Source organism: Porcisia hertigi, chromosome 4 (assembly GCF_017918235.1).
Source record: "Porcisia hertigi strain C119 chromosome 4, whole genome shotgun sequence".
NCBI lineage: Eukaryota > Euglenozoa > Kinetoplastea > Trypanosomatida > Trypanosomatidae > Porcisia > Porcisia hertigi.
In genome coordinates, this window is record NC_090563.1 from 370,608 (window position 1) to 393,010 (window position 22,403).

At 59.2% G+C, this 22,403-nt stretch overlaps 7 protein-coding genes across 7 annotated transcripts; all 7 read right to left on the reverse strand.

Annotated features, from left to right (window-relative positions):
- Positions 1-598: 598 nt before the first annotated feature.
- JKF63_07290 (uncharacterized protein) lies at positions 599-4,108 on the reverse strand (the record flags this gene model as incomplete). Its single annotated transcript, XM_067903230.1, has 1 exon — positions 599-4,108. One exon carries the CDS (start codon positions 4,106-4,108, stop codon positions 599-601), a length of 3,510 nt encoding a protein of 1,169 aa, XP_067759785.1.
- Positions 4,109-5,082: 974 nt separating this feature from the next.
- JKF63_07291 (uncharacterized protein) lies at positions 5,083-5,754 on the reverse strand (the record flags this gene model as incomplete). Its single annotated transcript, XM_067903231.1, has 1 exon — positions 5,083-5,754. One exon carries the CDS (start codon positions 5,752-5,754, stop codon positions 5,083-5,085), a length of 672 nt encoding a protein of 223 aa, XP_067759786.1.
- A 1,373-nt stretch (positions 5,755-7,127) lies between these two features.
- On the reverse strand, positions 7,128-7,979 carry JKF63_07292 (uncharacterized protein; the record flags this gene model as incomplete). Its single annotated transcript, XM_067903232.1, has 1 exon — positions 7,128-7,979. The coding sequence occupies one exon, from the start codon at positions 7,977-7,979 to the stop codon at positions 7,128-7,130; it is 852 nt and encodes a 283-aa protein (XP_067759787.1).
- Positions 7,980-10,895: 2,916 nt separating this feature from the next.
- Positions 10,896-12,359, reverse strand: JKF63_07294 (uncharacterized protein; the record flags this gene model as incomplete). The annotated part of the gene is made up of 1 exon (XM_067903233.1): positions 10,896-12,359. The coding sequence occupies one exon, from the start codon at positions 12,357-12,359 to the stop codon at positions 10,896-10,898; it is 1,464 nt and encodes a 487-aa protein (XP_067759788.1).
- A 638-nt stretch (positions 12,360-12,997) lies between these two features.
- Positions 12,998-13,417, reverse strand: JKF63_07295 (uncharacterized protein; the record flags this gene model as incomplete). Its single annotated transcript, XM_067903234.1, has 1 exon — positions 12,998-13,417. The coding sequence occupies one exon, from the start codon at positions 13,415-13,417 to the stop codon at positions 12,998-13,000; it is 420 nt and encodes a 139-aa protein (XP_067759789.1).
- Positions 13,418-14,433: 1,016 nt separating this feature from the next.
- On the reverse strand, positions 14,434-16,956 carry JKF63_07296 (uncharacterized protein; the record flags this gene model as incomplete). Its single annotated transcript, XM_067903235.1, has 1 exon — positions 14,434-16,956. One exon carries the CDS (start codon positions 16,954-16,956, stop codon positions 14,434-14,436), a length of 2,523 nt encoding a protein of 840 aa, XP_067759790.1.
- Positions 16,957-17,755: 799 nt separating this feature from the next.
- On the reverse strand, positions 17,756-22,156 carry JKF63_07297 (uncharacterized protein; the record flags this gene model as incomplete). Its single annotated transcript, XM_067903236.1, has 1 exon — positions 17,756-22,156. The coding sequence occupies one exon, from the start codon at positions 22,154-22,156 to the stop codon at positions 17,756-17,758; it is 4,401 nt and encodes a 1,466-aa protein (XP_067759791.1).
- Positions 22,157-22,403: the final 247 nt, after the last annotated feature.

Consider the following 22,403-nt stretch of genomic DNA (forward strand, 5'->3'; position numbering starts at 1 on the left):
ATGCACAAGCGAGAGCCACGCCTCGGCATGTAGGAGGTGGGGACAGGGTGATAATAAATACGTTTGAGGGTCTTCGCGGCAGCGGCACTTTTGTGTGTGTGTGTGTGTGCGTGTGGGGAGGGGGGAGGGGGGGAGGGGTGCGCCCGGCTGCTCAGTCGGTTTGTGTATCTACTGATGTATTTCTTCCCAACACTCATTCGTTTTCACCCGGGGGAAGCAAGAACCCGGTGGGAGAAGAGAATAAGGGGGAGGGAGAGAGGAAAGGAAGCGAGATGAGGTGAGGCGACCACACCATTGCACTCGAGCTGAACGTAGAAACCACGTGCGGGTGCTGGGGGGACACACCGCTATGGACGTCGTGGCAATCGCTGTCACTGGCATCGGCTAGCAAACATCAATGAATCGAGCCGGTAAGAGAGAGAGAACACACACAAGGTCGGCCACATCCACCTCATAAACAGACTCAAAAAAGTATGCCGTCAAGGAGGGGGAAAAAGGCAGCCTTGAGTGAGGGCGATGGTACGACTTCTCAACGACAGCAACGCAATGCACAAACAAGCTAAATAGATGCACACAGGCGTGCACACGCCTTGTGTACTCACGACGCCCCGCCAAGTGAATGCAGTGCATCCAAGTCGAACAACTGTGCTGCATCTGCCGGAGGTGGCAAATGCGGCGTCCACGGCATCGACGGCGCGCGCGCCTCGTTCGCGAGAGCCCCCGCTACCCCACTAGACCCCTCTTCGCCGCCTGCCGGGACGCTGGCGCCCCCGCCCCTCACCATCGTATAGCCTGCCGCAGAAGAGAGCTGTTGCGGTGTGGCATGCGGAGGCGCTACCGTTGCCGTGTTATGGACAAGGGAACCTGGGAGCGCTGGGCAGCCCACTGTCGGAGGCGGTTCGGCGACACCAAAAAGAATACTTAGTGGCGAGGAAACCTCGCCAGCCGGGGCAGCAGCAGTGGCAGCAGCAGACGACGCAGCAGTAGAAGAAGAATGCCCTGCTGGCCCCCCGGTACCTGCAAAAATCGGGATGAGTGTCCGTGGGAACTCGGACGCCGGGGAAGCAGCACTCCTGTTGGTGCCAGAGACGAATCGATAAGTTGGTGTCGCAAACCAGTCGTTGGCATAGGTCACTGGCTGCGCCGCCTGCACACTACCCATTGCGTCTCCGGCATGCTCGTTGAGGCAACTCTGCAGCGGGTCGCTCAGCATCTTGCGGCTGGTGTAACTTGGTGGCAGCGACGGCGCAACCGAGCCCACCGTCGCCAGCCGCGCGCCAAGATCCCTCATCTTCTGCCGCAGTGAGTGGACAAGCAAGTCCTTTCGGGTGATCACTCCAGCTACAGTGTCACCGTCAACCACCACCATGTGCCGCAAACCCATTATGCGGAATGCTTGATACACCATTTTCAAGTTGAAGAAGGGGGGGATCACCCACGGGCTGCGGTTCACGATGGGCGAAAGCTCAAGAACCCCTGGAAGGTTGTTGTCACCAATAAGGGAGGCATCCTCGACATGCACGTCCACCATTCGGCACGGAACACCGTCCGGCGTGCGCGTACGCACCGACTCGTAGCGGTCCGAAGCCCTCAAAAAGAGTCGGCTCTTCTGCCACACCCACTGTCTCCATGTGAGAGGACGAGTGACCATTCCACCTTGCGCAGGACGACCACCGAAGTCGTCGCTGTCGTCGTACTCTCGCAGCTCGAGAAGGCTCAAGTACACCTGAAGATCCTCCCGAGTGACGAGGCCGACAAACTTGTAGCGCACGCGCGCCACCGTCGGAGCCACTGTGGATGGGATCTTCGCAGAGCAAGGCCCCAGCGTGCTAGTCGCTTCAACGGGTGGTAGTGCGCTGGCATCACTGGCCGAGGCCTTCGTACCATCACGCCTTGTCGGTAAGGACCCGTCAAAACGCTGTGCTGGTGCAGACGTGACATTTTTGCCACTCGCGTCTGTGAAGGCATCGTCAATGGAGACGGGCTGTACGACAGGAAAGGCATGATGGGTGCTGTCGCGCAGCGCGGCCAGCACCACCTCTGTGCGCTCACGCACCCGCAGCGTCACCACCTCACACGCCATAACGTCTGCCGACGTCAGTTGCTCAAACTCAGGCTTTACAATGTTAGGTGGGAGGTAAGGTACGCAGTCCATGTGAAGCATCTGGTGGTAGAGGGGTTCGCACAGCCAGTCTGCTGTTGTCTTGGCCATGACGATCGCCACCATGACAGGCAGCAGGTAGTGCAGCTCCGCAGAGAGTTCAACCATGATGACGCAAATCGCCATGGACATTCGCGAGGTGCCGGCGAGGAAGGCACCCGCGCCGATGAGAGCGAAAACGCCGGGGTCCATCCACGCATGGGCGGCCGCGTAGCCGCGCGGCACGCCAGAGATTTTCGTGGCACCGAACTTGAACATGAGCAGGCCAAACAAGCGGCCAAAAGTGGCGCCGAGCACGAGGCTGGGTACGACGAGTCCCCCCGAGACCGAAGTGCCACTGGCCACGCAAGCAAAGGCGAAGTAGATGAGAAAGTACACAACCAACGTCATCACCGGGAACTCTCCGGCCGTTTGCCGTGAGAAGAGGTGCCGTATCGTGTTTTTGCCGGAAGCCATGTTGAGCGTACCGAGGGGTGAGTACGTCTGTGGCGAGCGGCAGGTGTTGTTGAACAGACGCCCAGCTTCCTCCGTGCCCCACTGGTACACCGTCTCGTTGAGGCTGCGTACATCGTAGTGTTCAGCGCAGGGCGAGAGAAGGGAGAGCACGTACATCGATGTCGAGAAGACGGCGCCAATCACAACTGGCTCGAGGAAGCGACGGAGCCTGTATGGCCGTAACATGCGGCGCCGCCATTTGACGAGGATAAGGTTTGCCTTCGTAAAGAAGGCAGCCAAAGACCCGATAATGACGCCAAGAAATAGCGAAGGAATTATGGATACAAGGTTCAGTGGTATGGTCAAGTTGATCTCGAACAGAACAGCAGCCGCGTTTGAGACCCAGCCCAGCAGCCGCCGGTCCTCAACGATGGAGTTGATCACTGTGCTAAAAGTGAAGCACAGCATAGTGGCGAGGAAGATCTGGCCACTGGAGCTTTGATCCCAAAAGCTGCTCACCTCCTCCATGACGAAGAGCAGGCCGCCAATAGGAGCACCAAAGGCGACAGACACACCACATGCCGCACCAGCAGTGATGAAGTCGCGGCGATCTTTGTTATTCCGAAAGGCCTGGAACAGCGACGTTTGGAATCCCAGAGTGCGACTGCGGCCCTGCGTCACACCTGCACCGATGATGGCGCCGAGGTGGATGAGGGGCGCCTCCAGCCCCACGGGGAGTCCACTTGCGACAGCGCAGATGCACGAAATGGATTTTGCGATGAAGGTGCGGAGGTTCATGGCTTTGCGGAGGTGTACCCCATTGAGGTACGCCATCACATCGGGGATGCCGCCGCCTGATGCGGCAGGTTCGAAGTAGACTACGGCAGCAGCTGCCATCGCCAGAAGCCCAACAGAGCCCAGAACCGTAAAGAAGAATCCCTGAAGAATACCGATAAAGCAGTACGACTGGCTCGTCATGATGCGATACAGCATCCCGGCTTGGTAAGCCTCGATGATGTCGACGGCGTACGACACAACCGTTGCGACTACACCAACAGAGAGGGCAATGAGGACGTGTAGAAGCCAACGTAGTGTGACGTGGAGCTCCGTCGTGTCCATTTGGATGCAGGAAAAATTCTCCTTCATATTGCTGAGCGGTGAGCCGGTGTTGTTGTACGTGCGCTCCGCCCCTTCAGTGCCCACCTCGGTCAAAATGGCGCCCTCCCCCTGCACGCCTGGTGACGTGACCGCCGCGTTATCACGCGTGTAGTGACGCTGCCGACTTTTATGGTGTTCACGCAAGTAAGTGACGTACATCTCCGAATAAGACCTATGGTAGTCTAGGCTCTCGAAGCCGGCTTGCCTCTCGAGCTCTGCAGGTGTTAAGTCCTCGGTGTGCATTGTGTTCGGGTTCGCTGTCTCGCGCAGCGTTTGCCAAAACCACCCCAGTATGCTCCCCTGGTGTGGGGGCGGTGGCCCGCACACCGCACTCCCGAATTCGTCGGTTGGCATTTGAGTGCCGACCAACACACCACCACCACCCCTTGTCGGTGACTCCACAAGGTAAAGTTTTCGGCTATATTAGTGTTGCCAGCAGCCAGACTTGGCGTCCAGCAGCGACGCTCAAGCGCACGCGCGCGCGTGCATACACACACACCAAGCAAGGCGAATGGAGTGAGTCGACTCGTGTTCACACGCCTGTTTTCTACAAGATGCCTGCTCGACAAAGGGCTGCCAAGCTGCAACTGGCCAGGCTCGGATGGGCGTTCGCCGATAGGAAAGGAGGGAGGGGGGTGGGAGGCTCCCAGGGAAGGCACCGGTTTGGTATTAGGACCGGCCCCCGTACATGTGAGTACACAAATGTGAGTGAATGCGATGCGCCGACCGCCAGAAAAGCAAAAAAGGGGGAGAGTGCAGGAGTGGAGGGGAGGCGGGGCGGTAATGGAGGTGGTCGTGGTGGCGCGGTGTGCTTGCTCGCTGTTCACGCGCGTCTGCTCGCCTCTCTCTGCGTAGTGTGAAAGAGTTGAACCGACGCGTGGCGGAGATTGAGGCGAAGGCGTTTGGGCATGCACGAGGAGGTCAGCCAGCCACTACGGTAGGCGGAGGAAGAAAGTGTAGTGGAGGCACGTCGCCGGAGTCTACAACCTCTACACAGAGGCAGGAGAGAGTCGGGAACACAGACGAGCCGTCATTCAAGCATCGATTGTGGACATACTTGCACAAATGAACACTCCTCATGTGTGTGCTTATCGGTGCCCCCCTATGCGTGTGTGCCAGGTCGTGAAGGTGGTGGTGGTGGCGGTGAAAGGGAAAGGCGGGAGGGGGAGGGGGAGGGGGAGGAAGGGGGAGCGAAGAAATACGTGGTGTGACTCGAGAATTTCAATTCACGTCGCAGCAGCAGCAGCAGCAGCAGCCTTCTCTTGGTTGGGTTTGCCTCACCACAACCTTCCTCCTGCTCCTCCTGTTGTTCCCTGTATTCAGTCGGGTCATTTTTTGCGCTTGCGTATCACGTAGCGATCCACTGCACCCTGGCCACCCTTCTCATTAAGCCGCGAGAATGTGTCAGCCATTATAGCGCGTTTTACCTCGGCCCGCTTCGGAAAGTGTGGCCGAGCTTTTGTGCCCGTCTTTACCGCGGCAACCTCCTTCCGCAGAAGCTCCTTCCTTACTTTTGATTGCCGGTCCTTGACGGAGGCATCGCGGGTCTTGGAGATGTATAGCTGCGAGGCTCGTTGGAGCTGCTCAAGTTCGGTGTAGAGCCTCTGTGGCGGGGTGAGCTTCATCTCTCGCAGCTCGCGCTGATGATCCTCTCCAAAGACCTCCTGCTCGTAGTCAGACAGGTCGTACTCGTCGAGGTCCTCGCCCGCCTCTTCCAACTCGCACCGACGAAGAACACACTTGAGACATTTGATGCGAAAGCGGCGCTCCGCCTCCTCCTTCGCCTCCGACTCTCGCAAGAAGCCGTAATTCTGCTCAAAGAGGCGGGTGTCTGCGCGTCCGAACATAGGGTCAAAACGTGGATCAATACGGCGCTTAGACCGTGCCGACTTTACCGAGGCAGCGGGGGCATTGGCACCGCTCGCTGCGCGCACTTGCGTCGCCCGACGCGGGCGCTTGTGTGCGTCATGTGCCGGTGGGGGTCCATCCTCGTTGCCCATGAGCCTCAATAGATTGCCGAGGTGCTGTTACACCTTGCATGTACATATGAGGGAAACAGAGGAGGGGGGAGAGGAGGACACACCGTGTGCCCTCTCTCTTTCTGCTTGCTGCTGCGGAGTGTGCGGAGCCGTTTGGGTGTGCTGGCACCGGGTGGGGGAAAGCCAAGGGACACCAGACTTTATCCGGTGGGTATGGGGCAAAGAAGGGGTGGGGACGGGGGGGAGAAGAGTTGCGGAAAAAAAACGGTGGACAAAACACAGGAGAAAGGGACGATGTGATTTTGTGGATCTGTGTGTGACAGTGTGGGCGCGCCTCCGTGCGTGTGGTGCACGTGTCACTACAAAAGTGAATGGAGCACTGCGGCATCTCCCCGCTGGCAATGACACGTGGGCGTTTCGGTCGCTCTGCATGTCTTTTTGGGGGCACTGGAAGCAGAGGGTCGAAGAGACGAGCACCTACTCTTCTATGCGGTGGTTGTTTGTGTGTCGGTAACGGTAATGTGCCCCTCCCTCCCCCCCTCCCCCCTTCCACTCTCCCACGCCCGCTTTGATTTCTACGCAAAACAATTATTAAAGTCGTTCGCTAACTATCATGACACAAACAGACACACGCACACAGTCGAGGACGTCCGTGAAACGCCGGTGTATCGCCAAGACAATCAGGCGGTCGCCGCATGTGCATGCGCTGAAGAAGAGCCATAATGGGGAAGTGCGAGGGAAGATGCCGCCCGCACACCTGCAAGTTCTAGGGGGGATAGGGAAAAGAGAAAAAAAAAACGGCATGCAAAAAAAAAAACCTTGTCACGTCGACTCATGCACGTACATACGGTGATACCACACGTCATCCCAACAACACAACCGATACAGTCTTCCCGTTTGCTTGCGAGAGATGTCCACAATGATCGCGTACAGACGAGTACTCACAGAACAACAACAACAACAAAGACAGCATCTCTGCACGCCACAGATGAGTATTGGCACACGCCGGCATACATACAAGCATATATGTCTATACATACACATGTGAAGTCCAAAAGGGTGAGAGGGGGGAGGGGGAGGCGTCGGGGCGGAGGGAGGGGGGAGGGAGAGAGGTGACCTCTTCCTCACTCCTACCACCCTCCCCCCTTTTTCTTTCCGCCTAACGTAACACACATCTTCCCTCTAGCGGTGGTCGTTCAAATAGCTCCCGGGGAGCTTCTCTGCATGCTCTCCCTCCCCCTCTCCCCCCCACCCCACTACACCACACCACACCACACCACACCACACCACACCACACCACACCACACCACACCACACCACACCACACTACCACGCTCTTATTTTTCACTGCATGTAACGCCCCCCCCCCCCCCCCCCCTTGGCAGCAATGGGGGTCAAGGGGCGGAAGAGTCTTTGAGGGAGGTGAGCGTTTTGGCATCACTATTCTGGAAGACATATTCGTTTTCGTACGGGTTGGCGTGTGACCCCGCGTAGCTGAACGCCTCCTCCTCCTCCTCCTCCCTGGCCACCGACTCGCCAAAGTTATACTCGCGGTAGAGGTTAGCGCCACCAGACGATGAAGCCACGGCGGGGGCGGCGGCGGCGGCGGCGGCGGGGAGCGCCCGAGGGGGCTTCGCCACTGTTTGGGGTTGGTTCTTGTTAGTGGTTGCCGGCACAGTGGAAGTGTCGCCCGGCACGCCAATGTTAGCGGCTGGGGAAGATGGAGCCGGTGCTGCCCCGGTCGATGCGTCGCCGCCGCCGCCGCCGTAGTAAAACTGATATTCTTCTCGAACGCGTCTTTCTTCCTCCGGATCCTCGAACTTAGGCAAACTCACGACGGTGCTGACCACAAGCATCAGTGCACCCAGCGCGATCGCCAAGGCCCCGGAGATGATCTCGATAGCGCCGGTGCCAATCAACAAGAAACCAAAAAAAATGTAAAAGATGCCCCGCTGGCGGTAGTGGACAAGGAAGTAGAAGTACTTCATCCAAGTATACACCACGCGGCGGAAGAGTGAGAACTGCCGAAGCTCTGCGGATAAGCCCAGAAGACAGAAGATGAGGCAATACACATTGAGCAACACGATGTTTGGAGCAAAGATAATCTTGACGAATCCAAGGATGATACCCACGAAAGCAAAGAGAGTGACAATAAACGACGTGATGAGAAACACGAGCGGCCAGTTGTGCTGGCAGCAGGACCCTCTGACCGGCTCCGGCGGCGCGACGCTGTTGGATGAGACCATGACGCGGCACTACCAAGTAAAGCAGCACAAGGAGAAGAAGGGGGGGGGAGCAAGAAAGTGGTGGTGATGGAGCGCGTTCCGCTAAGTCGACCGCCAAAGAAGCGGCGTTTGGGGAAGGGAGGCAATCTAAAGAGAAGAGTGAAAAGAAGATGCAGAACCTTTTCATAGTGGAAAGCCGAGGGGGGAGGGGGGAGGGGGGCCGACATATATGTGTACTCTGGATCATCCCGACCCACCACTGGGGAGTTGCCACATTTGCTTCTGCGCGACTGAGAGAACCGCGCCCAACACAAAAAAAACCACACGGTTGATGAAGCTGTTGTCCTACGTCATTTTTTTTTACGGGGATATATAGACGTTCGGCTGCAGGAGGTTGAGGTGGTGGTGGTGGTGGTGTGTGTGTGTGTGTGGAGAGAGGGGAGAGTCCCCATTCATCCCCTCCTCAAAAATTCCTTCATCCGCTGCGCTTTCCAACGCTCCAAGACGCAACAGAAAAATCGCTAGCGCTAGCCCCCATTTGTGTTCGACGCGTACGCCAAGCAGTCTTAGACGATGGCAAGCAGGTGCCAGAGACCGGTTTCGGAAAGCAGGGGAGGGAGGCGGCGGCGGAGCGACCAAGTAAAAGCGAGTAAGTGTTCATAGACATCGAGGCACCCACCGAGCTACACCCACGTCGCGCGCTTTCATTGTGTGTCAGCTCGGTCTCCTTCCCCCTCCCCCCCCTGAGAAACAGAACGCATTCCCATCCGCTAGTTCTTTGCAACTACACGACCCACTGCTTTGCTGTGGACAAACGATTCCTCCACCGCCGCCCCTCCCCTCCCCCCCCCCCCCCCCCCAAGGCCATCTCCCCTGTTAGTTCTGCCCGGGCTGCGTCGGGGCAGGCAACCCCGACTCCATTGCCTTTGCCTCGGCACTGACAGCCCCTTGACCTTCTGTCTCTGCGATAATTTCGTTGTACACCTTTTGCATGTGCTGCTGCATCCGCCGTGCGACCCCCTTGCTGTCCTCGTGGTCAAAGTCGATAGCGAAGCGGCCAACGCGGATGTACAGGTCTGCAGGCATGCCGCCAATCATTGTCCAGCGCGGCCACGTCTTCTCCGCGCCGGTGTGCACCATGTAGTAGGTCTCCATGCGGTGCTTGAAGATGGTGTGAAAAGTGCCATAGCGAAATGTCTGCAGAACCCGCGGATGCTTGTTGATGGCACCCTCGGGGAAGATGGCGAGGCTGCCGCCGTTGGCGAGGTGGGCGTCGGCGCTCTCCTGCACCTGCGCCTGGCGCTCCTTATCCACCTCGAAGTTGCCGTCTGAATCCGACTTGAAGTACACAGGGAAGTGCCCGACGCGGTCGAAGATGCCCCCGAAAATGGGGATCTGGCGCAGCGACGACTTCATCATCGTGCGTGTGTTGAGGATTTGGCGGAGCGGTGTCAGTCCAATGAACATGTACACGTCCCAGAAGGAGGCGTGGTTCGTGATGTACGCGACACCATGGGCGCCAAAATCCTTACTTGAGAGCAACTTTCCCGCCTCATCCCGGTCATAGCGAAGGTGCATGCGAATCTGCGGGTTGAGCCACCACACCATGCGGAATGCCATCACCAGTGGTAGGATACACAGTCGCTGAACGTAATACACCGGCACACCGAAGCAGCGCAGCTGTACAATCACCTTCGTCAACGCCGACACCGGAAGAACCGTTATGATGTTGACCAACAGAAACCACGCCCGCATAAATTTCACAGGCGCCAGGCGCCAGCGCAGCAGGGCGTACCAAATCGCGAAGACGATCAGTACAACGATGACGGAGTGGCTGAGCATGTTTTTTTTTTTTTTGGGGGGGGGGGTGTCTGTGTGTGTGTGTGTGTGTGTGTGTGTACGTGGAGGGAGTGCAACAGCAACAAGAGCCACGGATATGAAGGTGAGCGTGAAGGAATGATGGACTCACTCACAATGGTGAGAACCCTACATATATGTACGGCGGCGAAGGAAGGAGAGGAGGGAGGGGGAGGGGGAGGGGGAGGGGTTGAGAGCGCAAGGCATCTCGGTGTCAATCAGGCGCACACGCCAAACCAACGGGATTTGCCCCTCCCTCTCGACTTGACTCGGTGAGCTACTCATGAGCAGAGTGTGTCAACTCGAGGGGAAAGGGGAAGAGGTGGGGGTCGATGTAATACATATATGCATACACGTCAGCGTCTGTGCGAGCCCAATCCACGCCCACGACAAGAATCACAGCAACAGAAAGGGTTGAAGGATGCGTGTACGAGGGACGAAAACTGCAGAGAGAGACCCAAGCTGACAGAGGGAGGGAGGGAGGGAGGGGGGGGGAGTGATGATGTACGGGTGTGCTTGAATGGTCAGATCAAGGAGAGTCACAGGCGGTGATCTGCGGGTCACACGAGTGAGGAACAAGAGACAGACGCTGGTGAGGCGAAGGTGCACGACAGTCCCACGCGCAGCTGCGTATATATGCTGAGAAATGGTAGTCGCCCGTGGAGCGCAACAGTACAGCAGGGCGTCGAGACGGTGGTTATTCAAGTCGACCCCGAGATCGCTGACACCGAAAAAAATGTAGATCATTATTGAGGACCGGGGGGGGGGGGCGTGCGCATGACCCCCACCCCCTCTTCTTTGGCGCACAGGCACACACACAATACCGTTGTGCGGAGCGTGAGGACTCGATGCGAATACAGGCTGCCGTCTGTGCATGAAACACACACAGAGAGACGTTAAGAGTGGCAGCACCCACGTTTTCCTCCTATCATAACCCTTGGCATAAAAACAGCTGGGCATATGTGTGTGTATGTTCTCGCAACAGGCACCACAACGCGTGCCAGTACCCGCTTTGCCGTTTTTTTTTTTTTTGAGAGGGGGGAGAGAGGAGGGGAGAGAGGGGGTCCGCGCTGCGCAGCCTCATTTAGGGAGCGGCATCATATCGACTGAGGCGGCGCTTGAGATGGGTGAGGTGGAGGAGCAGCTACCGCTACAGGAACTGCTGCTACTACCGCGACCACCGTGTATAGCTTTGTACATGCGAAGCGCCTCCTCATCGCCGCAAGTAGGGCCAAGGCAGCCGAGGTTGCAAACGTGGCCGCTACGTGGCGCCTGTGGCCGTGCTGAGTCCACGGAGAGGTCGAAGGAGGCACCGCTGACGCTGTCTCTGAGGCCGTTGCGCAGTGCCCTAGAAGTGCCCCTCCCGCCTGATACACTCTCTTCCGCCTCGTCGCCGTCATCACCGTCGTTATCCTCATCTTCCTCTGAAGATGTCTCGGTGCGCAGAGATAGAAAGCCCTGCACAGCCGGCACGAGCCCGGTGCTCACGTGTGCCATCGTAGGGGGTCGCTCAGATTCCTTGCCAGAGACCTCCGCCGACGAGACGGCCACAGTCCTTCTGTCAACTGCGGCATCTGTGATGAGGGGCGTCAGGTCAACTCCTACGGAAACAGGAGACGGCACTCTTGAAGTCACTCGTCGCAGCTGCGCCTTGAGGGCATCCGCTTCGCGAGTTCGGGCTCGCAGGGCTGCGGTGAGGTGCTGCAGCTGCTGTCTATCTTCCTCCACATCCCGGTCGAGAAGCGCGCCAGTGAGCAGATGCGCTGGGGAACATATGGGGGAAGCCCGCACGAACGACGCGGACGAGGCAGCAGCGCTGCGGGGCCCTGAGTTTGGCTTCCCAGTCGGCCACGCCTCCTCAGCGTCGCTGATCGCTCCTAAAGCGGCTGCGCGGCTCCAGTCGGTCGAAACCGGATCCATGTGACAAGACACCAGCCCTGACTGTCCATTGGTTCCCTCTCGCTGCGTCAAGTCAATGGCGTCATTCTCGCGTCGCGGCGCACTTGACAGTCGACAAAGACGGCGCAGCACTGCCACCCAGGCTGAGGCGGGGGCGATGCCAGCCTCTGTCGAAGCAGAGAGAATGAGAAACGAAATCGAGTCAGCTGACGCGGTGGCACCGCACGCAGCGGCAGGCGCAACGCAAAGGCGTAGGCCACTGTCGGCGCTCTCACCCGTCACCGCTATCGGCTCGATGCTGCACGCGGGTGTGAGAGGCACAACGGGATATGTATCCTCCACTGCAGATGCTTGACACACAGCGCCACGCTGCTTGGGTGTGCCACAGGTCAAACTCAACTGTCCGTCCACCTCGGTGCGAAAACATTCATTCGCGACATCTTCTGTGAAGTACAGCTGCGGATGCGGTGTGAGAGAGAGCCGGATCCGTGCGCGATACCTCAAGTCAAGCACGGTGTCGAGCAGCCACACCGGCTGCGACCGCAGAAGCTGCTGCAACACACGCTGATGCAGCATGTAATCGCGAAGGGTAAGCGTCGCAGAGGGTGTGGTCGACGACGACGGAGCCGCCGAAGCATCGGACATGTCTACAAGAGGCAATATAGAAGGGGGTGAGGAAAGGTGTTCCCTCACAAGTGCCCACAAACATAAACAGTTTTTTTTTGTGGATGCCCTTTAACAGGGGGAACGAGTGGAGGGATGAAGATATCCCAGGGTGAGGCGGCAGTGTAGTGCCCCGCTGGAGCTTGCGTCTATCCCTTTTTTTTTCGAGGAGGGGAGAGGATGGGGAGGGAGTATTGCTGAGGGAGATAAGAAGAGAACCAGTGAAGGCGCCAAAGCCAGAAGTGAGTGACGCAAAGGGTGTTGCCCACACCGGAACCAGGAAGAGGGTGAAGGCGGCGGCGGGGGGGGGGGGGGGGGAGAAGGAGTGGGAGACGATGATGGAGCACATGACCATATTTTCACTCACTCACTGCGCCCCCCCCCCTCCTCCTCCCCCAGGCCTCACGGGGGAAAAAGTAGGGAGGGGGCCACGTAGTCGACCTTTCGGCTACACCCACAGGCGCGATACGGACGGGCACTGCATGTGTAGGAGAACACCTTCTCCTTCAATAGAACTCAGGACTCGGTCACCTCGGCGTTTGCGTTCGCTCAGTTGTACAAAAGAAAGTTTTTTGGGGGCGGTAGGGGGGGGGGAGGCGGGCAGTCAGGAGCAAGAGGCACTACTGGCCGGCCATGTAGGACTCACCCATAGCCGCGAGGAACTTGTCCGATACAAACGGCAAAATATTGTACAGGAGAATCATGCGGTCTCGCATCAGACTGCCACACAAACCCCTTTGCACCTCCGTTACCCCCGCCGCTGCCTCTGCCCACGCCGAGGGCGATGCGGAGGCGAGGACGTCGGCAAACCGATTTGTCTCCACCAGCACCTGCAACGAGGCAGCGAGTGCGTCGTTTGTGAGGTTGGCTCTCACTCGCTGAATATCCTCTGCTGTGACTCGGCTAATGTCCGCCTTGTCCACACGAATAAGGCGCCTCTCCAACGGCAGCGGTGTGTCACCACTGCTGCCCATCGATGACGAGGAAGCAGCCGAAGACGACGGCCGTGCGCTCGCAATCGCGGAGGAAAGGAGCCACATTTGTCACAAACACTTTGCCCAGATACTCTTCTGCCGTGGTGGTGTTTCAGCGAGAGGAAAAGACGGGGAAGGAGAGAGGGGGGGGGGCAGGAAGGGAGGGGATAGACATCTCCAGGAAAATGAGAGGAGGAGAGGGCTAGGTAGGGGGGGGGAGGGGGGGGGAGGGGGATGAGGGGCATCTAGATGTGCAGTCCTGAGGGGACGCCCCCTCTCATACACTTCCTCCCCTTCCACGCCACAACCTGGGCAGGCGTGCATTTGATCAGCCTCGGGAGGCTTGCATGATGCGTGATGACGACCTTGGCCGCAGCGTTGACGAGTCTGTGAATAAAAAAAGAAGAGCGAGTGGAGCAGAGAACGCATCTACCGAGGTGGCACTTGCAGCGAGGCTGGTGCTCTTCCGCCACGATGCCCCCCTCCCCCCCCTCAAACGTCTCCCCCCCCCTACCCCATTCCTCTCATCAGCTGAGGAGAAGTGGAGTGGATATGAGGGAATGAGAGATCTAATGGCGCACACCTGTGTGTGTGCCTCCTCTTCAGCGCGAGCAGGGTTCGCCCGACTTGTTTACCCACGCCTTGTTGATGTCGTCGTCGTGTTTTCTTCTCGTCTCGGACATAATGAGCCAGTGGTACCGAAGCAAAGGATTCACCCACCCACCCATCCACTCACCCACCCATCCACTCCACCCATCCATCCACCCACCCACCCCTGTCGTGTAGTACACCTCTTCTTCCCTCCCTTCCCTCCCTCCTTTACCCCAACACACACACACACGCGCACACATACACACACATATATATATATACATATGTGTGTGTGTGTGTGCGTGCTTATGCTGTTGTGTAGTGACACGGACGTGGCGACTTGGCCAACCGTGCCATGCACCCGCGGCACTGCAAGAGGTTTTACACGTTCGATGCTGATAAGAGGGAGGCCGGCAAACAGTAAACCCGCAGCTAGCGCACCACCACACTGCGACGCTGTACCACTCCTGCGCCTCAACGTCCTTGCTCCCTTAGATGTCTTCCCACTCGGGCGTCCCTTCACCAGTCTCGCCGTCTTCGTACCCGTCTCGGGCGTAGCCTCCGTGGACGTCTTGGAAGTCGCGGCGCACCTGGTCAAGGAGGTTGCGTAGGTGCTCGCTCTCACCAAACGTATCGAGGCTGTCCTGCAGCATCTCCACCAAGTGCTGCACAGCAGCTCCATGCGCGTCCTCATCGCCAGCCACCCGCGCCGTGGCGAGCTCCGCGGCGTCGGGTTCAAGCAGATCGGCGGGAATCGGCGCGACACTCGCCCCCATGACGGAGTCACGGGTGACATCTCGGTAGCGTGGCGGACCACCACGAGCGGGAGGCCACATGTCGGAGCCACTTGCACCTGTGCCATCGCCGCTGATAGCACTGATGCCAGTAACGGGTTCGGAGAGCATCCGCTGCACGACACGGCGAAGAAGACCGACACACTCGTTCAGCCTCCACAGCTCTTCGTGACGAGCCACAAACAACTCTGCTAGGCGACTGTGCACGGCGGCATCCTCGGCACTGCCGAGACGGTCGTTTGCCTGAGACTCGAGCTGCTGCCAAACACTCACCTGCGACGACGACGAGAGCGTGTGCCCCTCGCCCCCGCACACCGCGTCAACACCACCGAGTGCATTCACAAGGTGAACACCCGCCTCTGGAAAGCGCAACATGGCTGCCGAGAGCAACTCCTCCGCGGACGGGGTGGCTTCAAGGGAGACACGCTGTGCATCTGTGAGCCCACGGAGGACCTTGGACGGCCTCACCGGGCCACCGCTCACCTCGTCCGAGCGCTGGCGCGCCTCCTCCCTCTCTATGAAGTGCTTCGCCAGCGCCCAGCTAAACGCGTAGTTTGGAAGTCGCATCACATCCTCAGCGAGTGCAGCATCACGCAGAGTCAGCCCCGCGGCTTTTAGAGCCTCTCTCACCTCCGCCTCCGCGGAGCCAGAGGCAGGACAACCGCATTGCGCCTGCATGTGTGTCGCACGCACCGCGAAGGCCAAGCGGCGCATCTCCAGAAGCCACACCCACCGCTTCGCCCGCAGCGCGGTGTAGTCGAGCAGTAGCAGCATGCCACACGGGTCGGCTGGGTCAAGGGAGAGGAGGCACCGAGTGCGCTCGTAGGCAGTGCGGAGGCACCCACGCTTTAGTGCCGAATGCACCCCGCGCTGCAAAACTTGAAAGATGAGTGTGTTGGCGCTGCGGTGGCACGGCAGCTGACGTGAATCCCATGTTCCGGAGAGAGCGAAGCGGCGCAGCACGACACCGACTTGGTAGAGTGCCACATCCAGCAGCTCTGCGGCAAAGGCGCTCTCGCCAGTGGCCTCCATCGCGTAGACGCACTGCAGAATCGTTGGGATGTGATAGACACGATTACGCACGAGGCAGTCGACGAGGTCCTGCACACCGCCGAGGCGCTCCTGGCAGGCCTCCAGCAAGGCCTGCGCGCGCTGAAAGGCGTTGGACGAGCAGGCGAGGAGGTAGGCGCGACACATGTCGCCCCATTCGTCGTGCATCTCCTCGGTTGTGAGAAAGATGCCGAGAGAGTCGTAGGGCATCCAACGATATCGATTCGGCGTGGCAAAGGCGCTGTGGACAAACCTTACCGACATGTGATGCGCTGTGAAGAACGAGACGCTGCCAGTGTCCCGCACGCGACCGTCAGCCCGACGATGCGGCGTGCGACCATCACCGACGTCCTCGACTGCCTCCGGTCCAAACATACGAATCCTCTCCAAACGTGTGTCGAGCTGATTGGCGTCGCAGGCCATCACCAAATGAAGAAATGAAACCTCGCCAGCACTGCCGAGTGCTGTCACACCGCTCATCGAGGCCCCAGCCGGGTGATACTCCGCTACAGGACTACCCACGCCCCCGCTGCTGGCGGTGTCCAATTGTTCACCCTCGCGCCGCGCCAAAACAGCGTCGAGTAGCGCATCCTCCTCCGCTTGCCGTTCTCGCTGCTGCTGCTGCTGTTTCTGCCGCCGCAGCCTCTTTTTTTCCGCTTTTTTCCGCGTCTTCTCGTCCTCGGCAGCGGCGGCGGTGGTCGTCGTTGCCTCGCTCGCAGGGGCGGGCCCCTCGTCCACAAGAGCTGCCTTTCCACCCCGCTTTGCCGTGCCGCTACTGCTCGGGTGCTCCTCATACTCGCTCACCTCTTCCCAGTCAGCTGCCACTGTACCGGCCTCTGGCGGCGGTGCTGAAGTGGAAGCCGTTGTCGTGGTGGCATTTTTCTTGCCTCTCTTCGGCATCTCTGGCGCAATCGACGAGGTGACGGGGGGGTCGGCGGGGACGTCAGTCCTGGGTGGCGGCGGTACCGCAGATATCGCCGTGATTAGAGCTGGTGCGCCGGAAGCTTCCATCTTCTCCTTTTTCAACTTTTTCTTGTGTTGGCGGTGGTGATCCGACTTCTTCACCTGCATCGTGTCAGGCACCGCATCCTCGACATCGGACGCGTTCGCATCGAGACCGGTGGCACGGTCGACGAGAGCCTTCAGGCGGCGCATCTGCCGCGAGGACATGATGACCTCTTGGCGTACACACGGTGTCGAGACAAGAGAGCAGTACGCGCGTAGAGATGGCCAAGAGATAAAGGCGAGGTGTGTGTGTGTGTGTGTGTGTGTGTGTAGGGCCCCTGATGACGGCGTGAGTGGTTTTTTTCTTCTCTCCTGGTGCCCGTCTGTGGAGAGAGGAGGGGGCGGACACCAAAGCCGACGTGGTGCACAGGCGCACAACTCGCTGACAGGAAAGTGGAGTGCGAATGCTATTGATACTTTTTTCCTGAGCCGGGGACCCCCCTCACCACCCCACCGGAGAGCGGGTGTGTGGCCGCGCGTAGAGAAGGTGGTATTCAAAAAATCAGGCAGACAAAGAGAGAGAGAGAGAAGAATGCCGCAATGCATTTGCACACCTGCACACTGTGGCCCAACTGCAGAGCCCAAGTCGTTCACGGTGGAAAGAGAGGCGCAGGGAGGAAGAAAACTCCGTATGTTGGGTCTGAAAAGACATCTTTTTGTTTTTTCGTGTGCTACCAGAGCTGCACCACCAAAGGGAAAATAGGGGGGGAGCTGAGCAAACTGTTGTTGGCAAATCTAAAACGTCATCAAAACAATACAAATCGGAGACAACCGGGGCCGCTTCCCGGCCCAACACGTGTGTGTGTGTGGGGGGGAGGGAGGGAGGCGGAAGAAGAGAAAAAAATGGAGCACACAGTGACCAGCAACAATCTGTGCGTGTGCGTGTCCCCCACTTACACACTCGTACAAGCGTACTTTACATTTTTTTTTTTGAGGGGGGGGCGAGAGGAGAGATTTTCGGCGATCAGCGAGGGAGCGATAACGCGCGCAGGGAAGGAAGCCGCGGTGGCGAGCAGCTTCCGTCGACGCTGCCGCGTGCGGCACTGAAGGAGGACCCAGACAATCCGTCCCTCGTGGAGACAGAGCGCTGTGCCTCGCCCGAGAGCTTGCCGTAGACCGAAACAGCAGGATGGGAGGCCGGTGGGCTGGCGGACGACGATGGCGACCGCTGCGGGCAAAAGCCGCACCACTGTGAAACATTATACATGTGCTCACCAACTGCGGTCGAGGCTACAGCGGGCACCGGCAGACTGCACGATCCCGGGGACCCGCCTGCTGTTACGCGTTGCGCCTGCTGCGACGATGTCGGCGGGCTTCCGCCTTGGCAGTGGACACTAAACGGGCTCAGCTGGGCCGCCTCCGCCGAGGTTCGAGTCCGAAGTGCAGAGCCCGTGAAAGGACATGGATTGTGGGACGAACGTTGCGGTTCATACCGCTGCTGACGCTGCGGATGGGATTGCGGCGCGTTGACCGCCCCAGATGGCGGGGAAGGGAGGAGAGCAACCATACACGATTGTGTCCTACCACCACCGCTCACGCGTGCTGGAGGAGAGAACTCTGCTGGGGCGTGGGTGCAGACACTGTTGAGCGCGTCCTCACCGCCATACCAGACCCCCGAAGTTGCCGCGCTGCGCGACTGAGAAGTCATTGTCTGTGGTTGTGTTATGATAGGCACCTTCGCGGGCTGAATAACAGTGGCCTGTCGCAAGCGCGCCACTTCTAGCGCCAGCTTCTGCACAGCAGAAGCGATTTGCTGACGCAGATATGCAAGCGCAGCCGCAGAAGTGAGACCTTCAGCCTCCAGAGCAGCACCGCCACGCGAGAGGGCGGACGCTGGCCACACCGACGACACGGCTGTCGACGACGTGAGGTTAGGGGAGGTAGAGCTCGGCGTAGACAGGCGCGCCGACACCAACGACAGCGCGGTGGCTCGGCGAGTCAGGGTGCGCGTGTGTGTAGACGTGTTGGCAACCTTCTTGCACACGCCATTCCCCGACGACTTTGCCTCCGCTGGCACGACAACTACCTCCTCCATCTCTGGCGCCTCCTCATCGCCGCGGAAGAGCTGTTTTTCCGTCGGGGAGACCCCGCCACCGTCTGCGGCGTCGAGGAAGTCGTCTGGGAGCGGCAGCGCGTGGTGCACTACTTCACCAATCGTCTGCAGACTTGTCCTCTCCAGATGTGCGTGTAGTCCCAACTGCTCCTCCAGGGTCGCACAGCGGCGCTTGGCATTCACCGACATCTCTGTCAGGGCCCGCAGCTTCGTCTCGAGGCTTGAGACGACCGCTTCAAGAGACGCTCGCTCTGTCTTCCACATTTCTGCGGCATTTTCGTGTGCTGCCTTCATCGTTTCTACGACGCTGCGCAACTCTACCAACTCTACCTCCCGCCCGCGCCCTTCCTCCTCCTGCTGCTGCTCCTTTAGCAGCTGGGCCGCTTCACGGGCTTGATGCGTCTGTAACTGCGCAAGAACCGAGTTGTGCTTCTCCTTGAGTGCCTCCATCTCATCCGCGAGGGCTGTTTGATTGGCTGCCTGTCGGGCGCACATCGTCTGCTCCCTGGCAAGAGACGACTCCGCGGCCTCCCTCAGCTGCGCAGCCTCCTCCGCACGGGCCGCGCCGCGCTCGGCGGCATACTTCGCCTCCACCAAAGCATCCTCGGCGGCCTTTTGCACAGCCGTCGCCGCCGCACATGACGCCTTCAGCTCTGCAAGCTGCACCTCCAGCTCCTCACGCACAAGAACAGCTGTCTCTGCCTGAGCCTCGCACTCCAGTCGCCGTTTCTCCGCGACGAGCGCATCCCTGCGGGCAGCCTGTAGATCCCCCTCCCACTTATTCATGGAGAGAGTGCGCCATTGGCACTCCGCCTGGGCTTCTTTCAGCGCTGCTTGCGCCTGTTCAAGCTCGGATTTGAGGTATCGACAGGCCTGCTCGAGCCTCGCTGCAGTCACACCAGAGAGACCCAGATTCCTGCCGATGCCTTCGGCGTTGACCCTCCCACTGTGCAACGACTTCTGGTTCCTAGAGGTGAGAGACAAGACCCACCGACGAAGCTCTCGTAGCAGTAACACCGCTTGCGAGTCCTGTCGGCGTAGCTCCTGCCAAGCATGACTGAGGGAGGCATTGCCTTTGAATGCCTTCGTTGGTGCCCTCTGTGCTGCTACGCGTGCTGACGGGTACGGCGACGATGTCCGTGCACGCCTCCGTTCCGCTACCCTCACGGGTGAGGGCAACGGTGTACGGTGGCTGCGAGGCGTCGGAGATGAGACGCTGCGGTGCTTCGTGGTCGCACCCGCAGCGGTACACGGATATGGGCGTCCACTACCCGCATCACTGTCGTCCTCCAACGACGAAATTTCCAGTGTGTGATTCACCGAGCTACATCGTGAGCTGGACTGGGAGACATCAAAGTGGTTTGGCGGGTCATCGGGCTCGTCCACATCATCGTCCTCGTAGACAAGAGTGTCGTTCATGTTATCGTCGCACGCATCAGCGGGGAATCTATGAGGGCCGCGCGGCGATAGTGTGGAGGACTGCGGCCCCAGACGTCCACGGCGATCAACTGTATAGGAGAGACGCTGCTTCGTGACCGACAGCAAATCCTGTATAGACTGCACCACACGCCCGTGGTTCATTGAGGCCGTTTGTATTGCATCCCGCGCCGCCTTCGCCCTGTCCTTGAGTACATCTCTTTGCTGCTCGAGGTGGACGAGGCGATGCATGCGACGTCGAATTTCATCCGTCTGCCGCTGCAGCGCGTCGCGTGCGCTCGTCAGAGCGGCTTCGGCCTTCTCCTTCTCGGCTGTCAGCGCACGCACCTCTGATTCCGACCTTTCAGAGGCCTCACGCAGCCGGGCCGCCTGCTCTGCGATGGTGGCGTCCCGCTCCCGCAGGGCGCTCTCCATCGAGGACATGTTCTGCGCCAGCTGACGCATCCGATAATGAATGTCGGCGTAATCCTCGTCCGCCTCGACAGAGGTTTTCGCGGAGCGCTCTCGCAGTGAGGAGAGCTCGTGGCTCTGTTGGGCAACGCACGCCTCCTTCGCCCGCAACTCTTCACGTGCGCGGTCGAGCTCCGCCTCGAGCGTCTTCTGACGCTTCTCATAGCGCGCGCGTTGAGCCTCCCACTCCACCGCGTCTGCCTTCAACACGGTACACTGCTGCCCCTGCTGATGCTGAGCATCCCTTGCGTGGCATAACTCGACCTCCAGTTGCCTTAAGGACTTCCTCTGCACCTCCTCCGTTTGGCGGGCCTTCTGCAGGGTCCGCCTCAGTTCTTCGCACACCTCCGTTGCTTCAGTGAGCTTCTCCTGCAGTGCTGCCCGGTCACTGCACACAACGTTGTAGGCTTCGACGAGCTCGGCGTGACGGCGCGCCTGTTCCTCAACCTCTCTACTAACTTGCTGAAGCACCGCCTCCTCCTCTGCATCTCTCTCCTTTCTGTATCGGCGAAGAGCTGCGCCGACAGCGGCCTCCATATCAGCGTGTATCACCAGAGCTGCCGCCTCGTCCTCTTCTGCCTCCACCCCCTCTAAACCCCACGCCTTCTCGGCCGCGCTGCTGGCCTGGCGGATGCTCCTCACAGCAGATTGTGGCGCCAACGACGCGGGAGTGGGAGAGGGAGAACGCCCGTGAGGCCTCTCAGCTACTGATGGCAACGCGTGCTGAGCGGCCTCCACATCAGCGGAAAGACTGCGAGACGGCGAAACAGGGCTAAGTGTAACCGCGGTTGACGGAGGCGGCTCCGCACAGACCTCTTCATCAAAATCAGCGTCGACTTTGCTGTCGTCGAAGTCGCGCTTGTCGTGCCCAACTCCCTTTCGGCCGCGCTGGCTCTGCCGAGAGTGCTCCCCAGAGAGGCGCAACATCGCCCCAGGTGCGGGGGCGTGTGAAGGGCCACGAGAACGATGGGGGTGACGAGACTCGGTGGACTGTCGAAGGCGAACAGATATCCCGCGTGCGTCTTTTCCGTGAGGTGACAAGAAATCCAACGCGCTGGGCTCTGCGCATGAATGGGCCATGATGGCCGATGTCGCGCCTGAGAACTCTGCGGCCGATGAGGCATCAGCCACAGCACTCCGTACAGCTGCGTGGGCCTCCGATGACGCTGGCATGGCAGCTGGCGCTGTCGTGTAGGTGACTGAGAAAGATGAAGTTGGGGCGGTAGTTTTGCGTTTCATGGAGCCTCCACCTTCTACGCTATTTTTTTCTGCCAGCTCCGGGGACGCGGTGTCCATCAGAATCTCGAGAGCTGAGCGCACAACGCGGCGGCTCGAACTACCACCGCCGCTGCCGCTGTGCCGTATGTCGGCAGCACCAGCAGCGGCAGTCGATGACATGCGACTCGGGGTGGTAAAGGCAGACATCCATCAATTGAGAAAAGAATGCTGTGTTTGTGTATGTGTGTGTGTAGCCTGCAAGTAGCTGTACCAACAATAGCAACAGCTCTTCTAGTAGTACAACACGTCTAGTAGTGGGTCTATGGGTGGCCTTGGAATGGCTGGGATGTACGTGTAGGTGCGCGTATGTATATGTGAGTGTCTCTATATGTGTGTATCTATATATATATATATATAGGTGTATGTAAATGTGCGTGTGTGTGTGTGTGTGTGA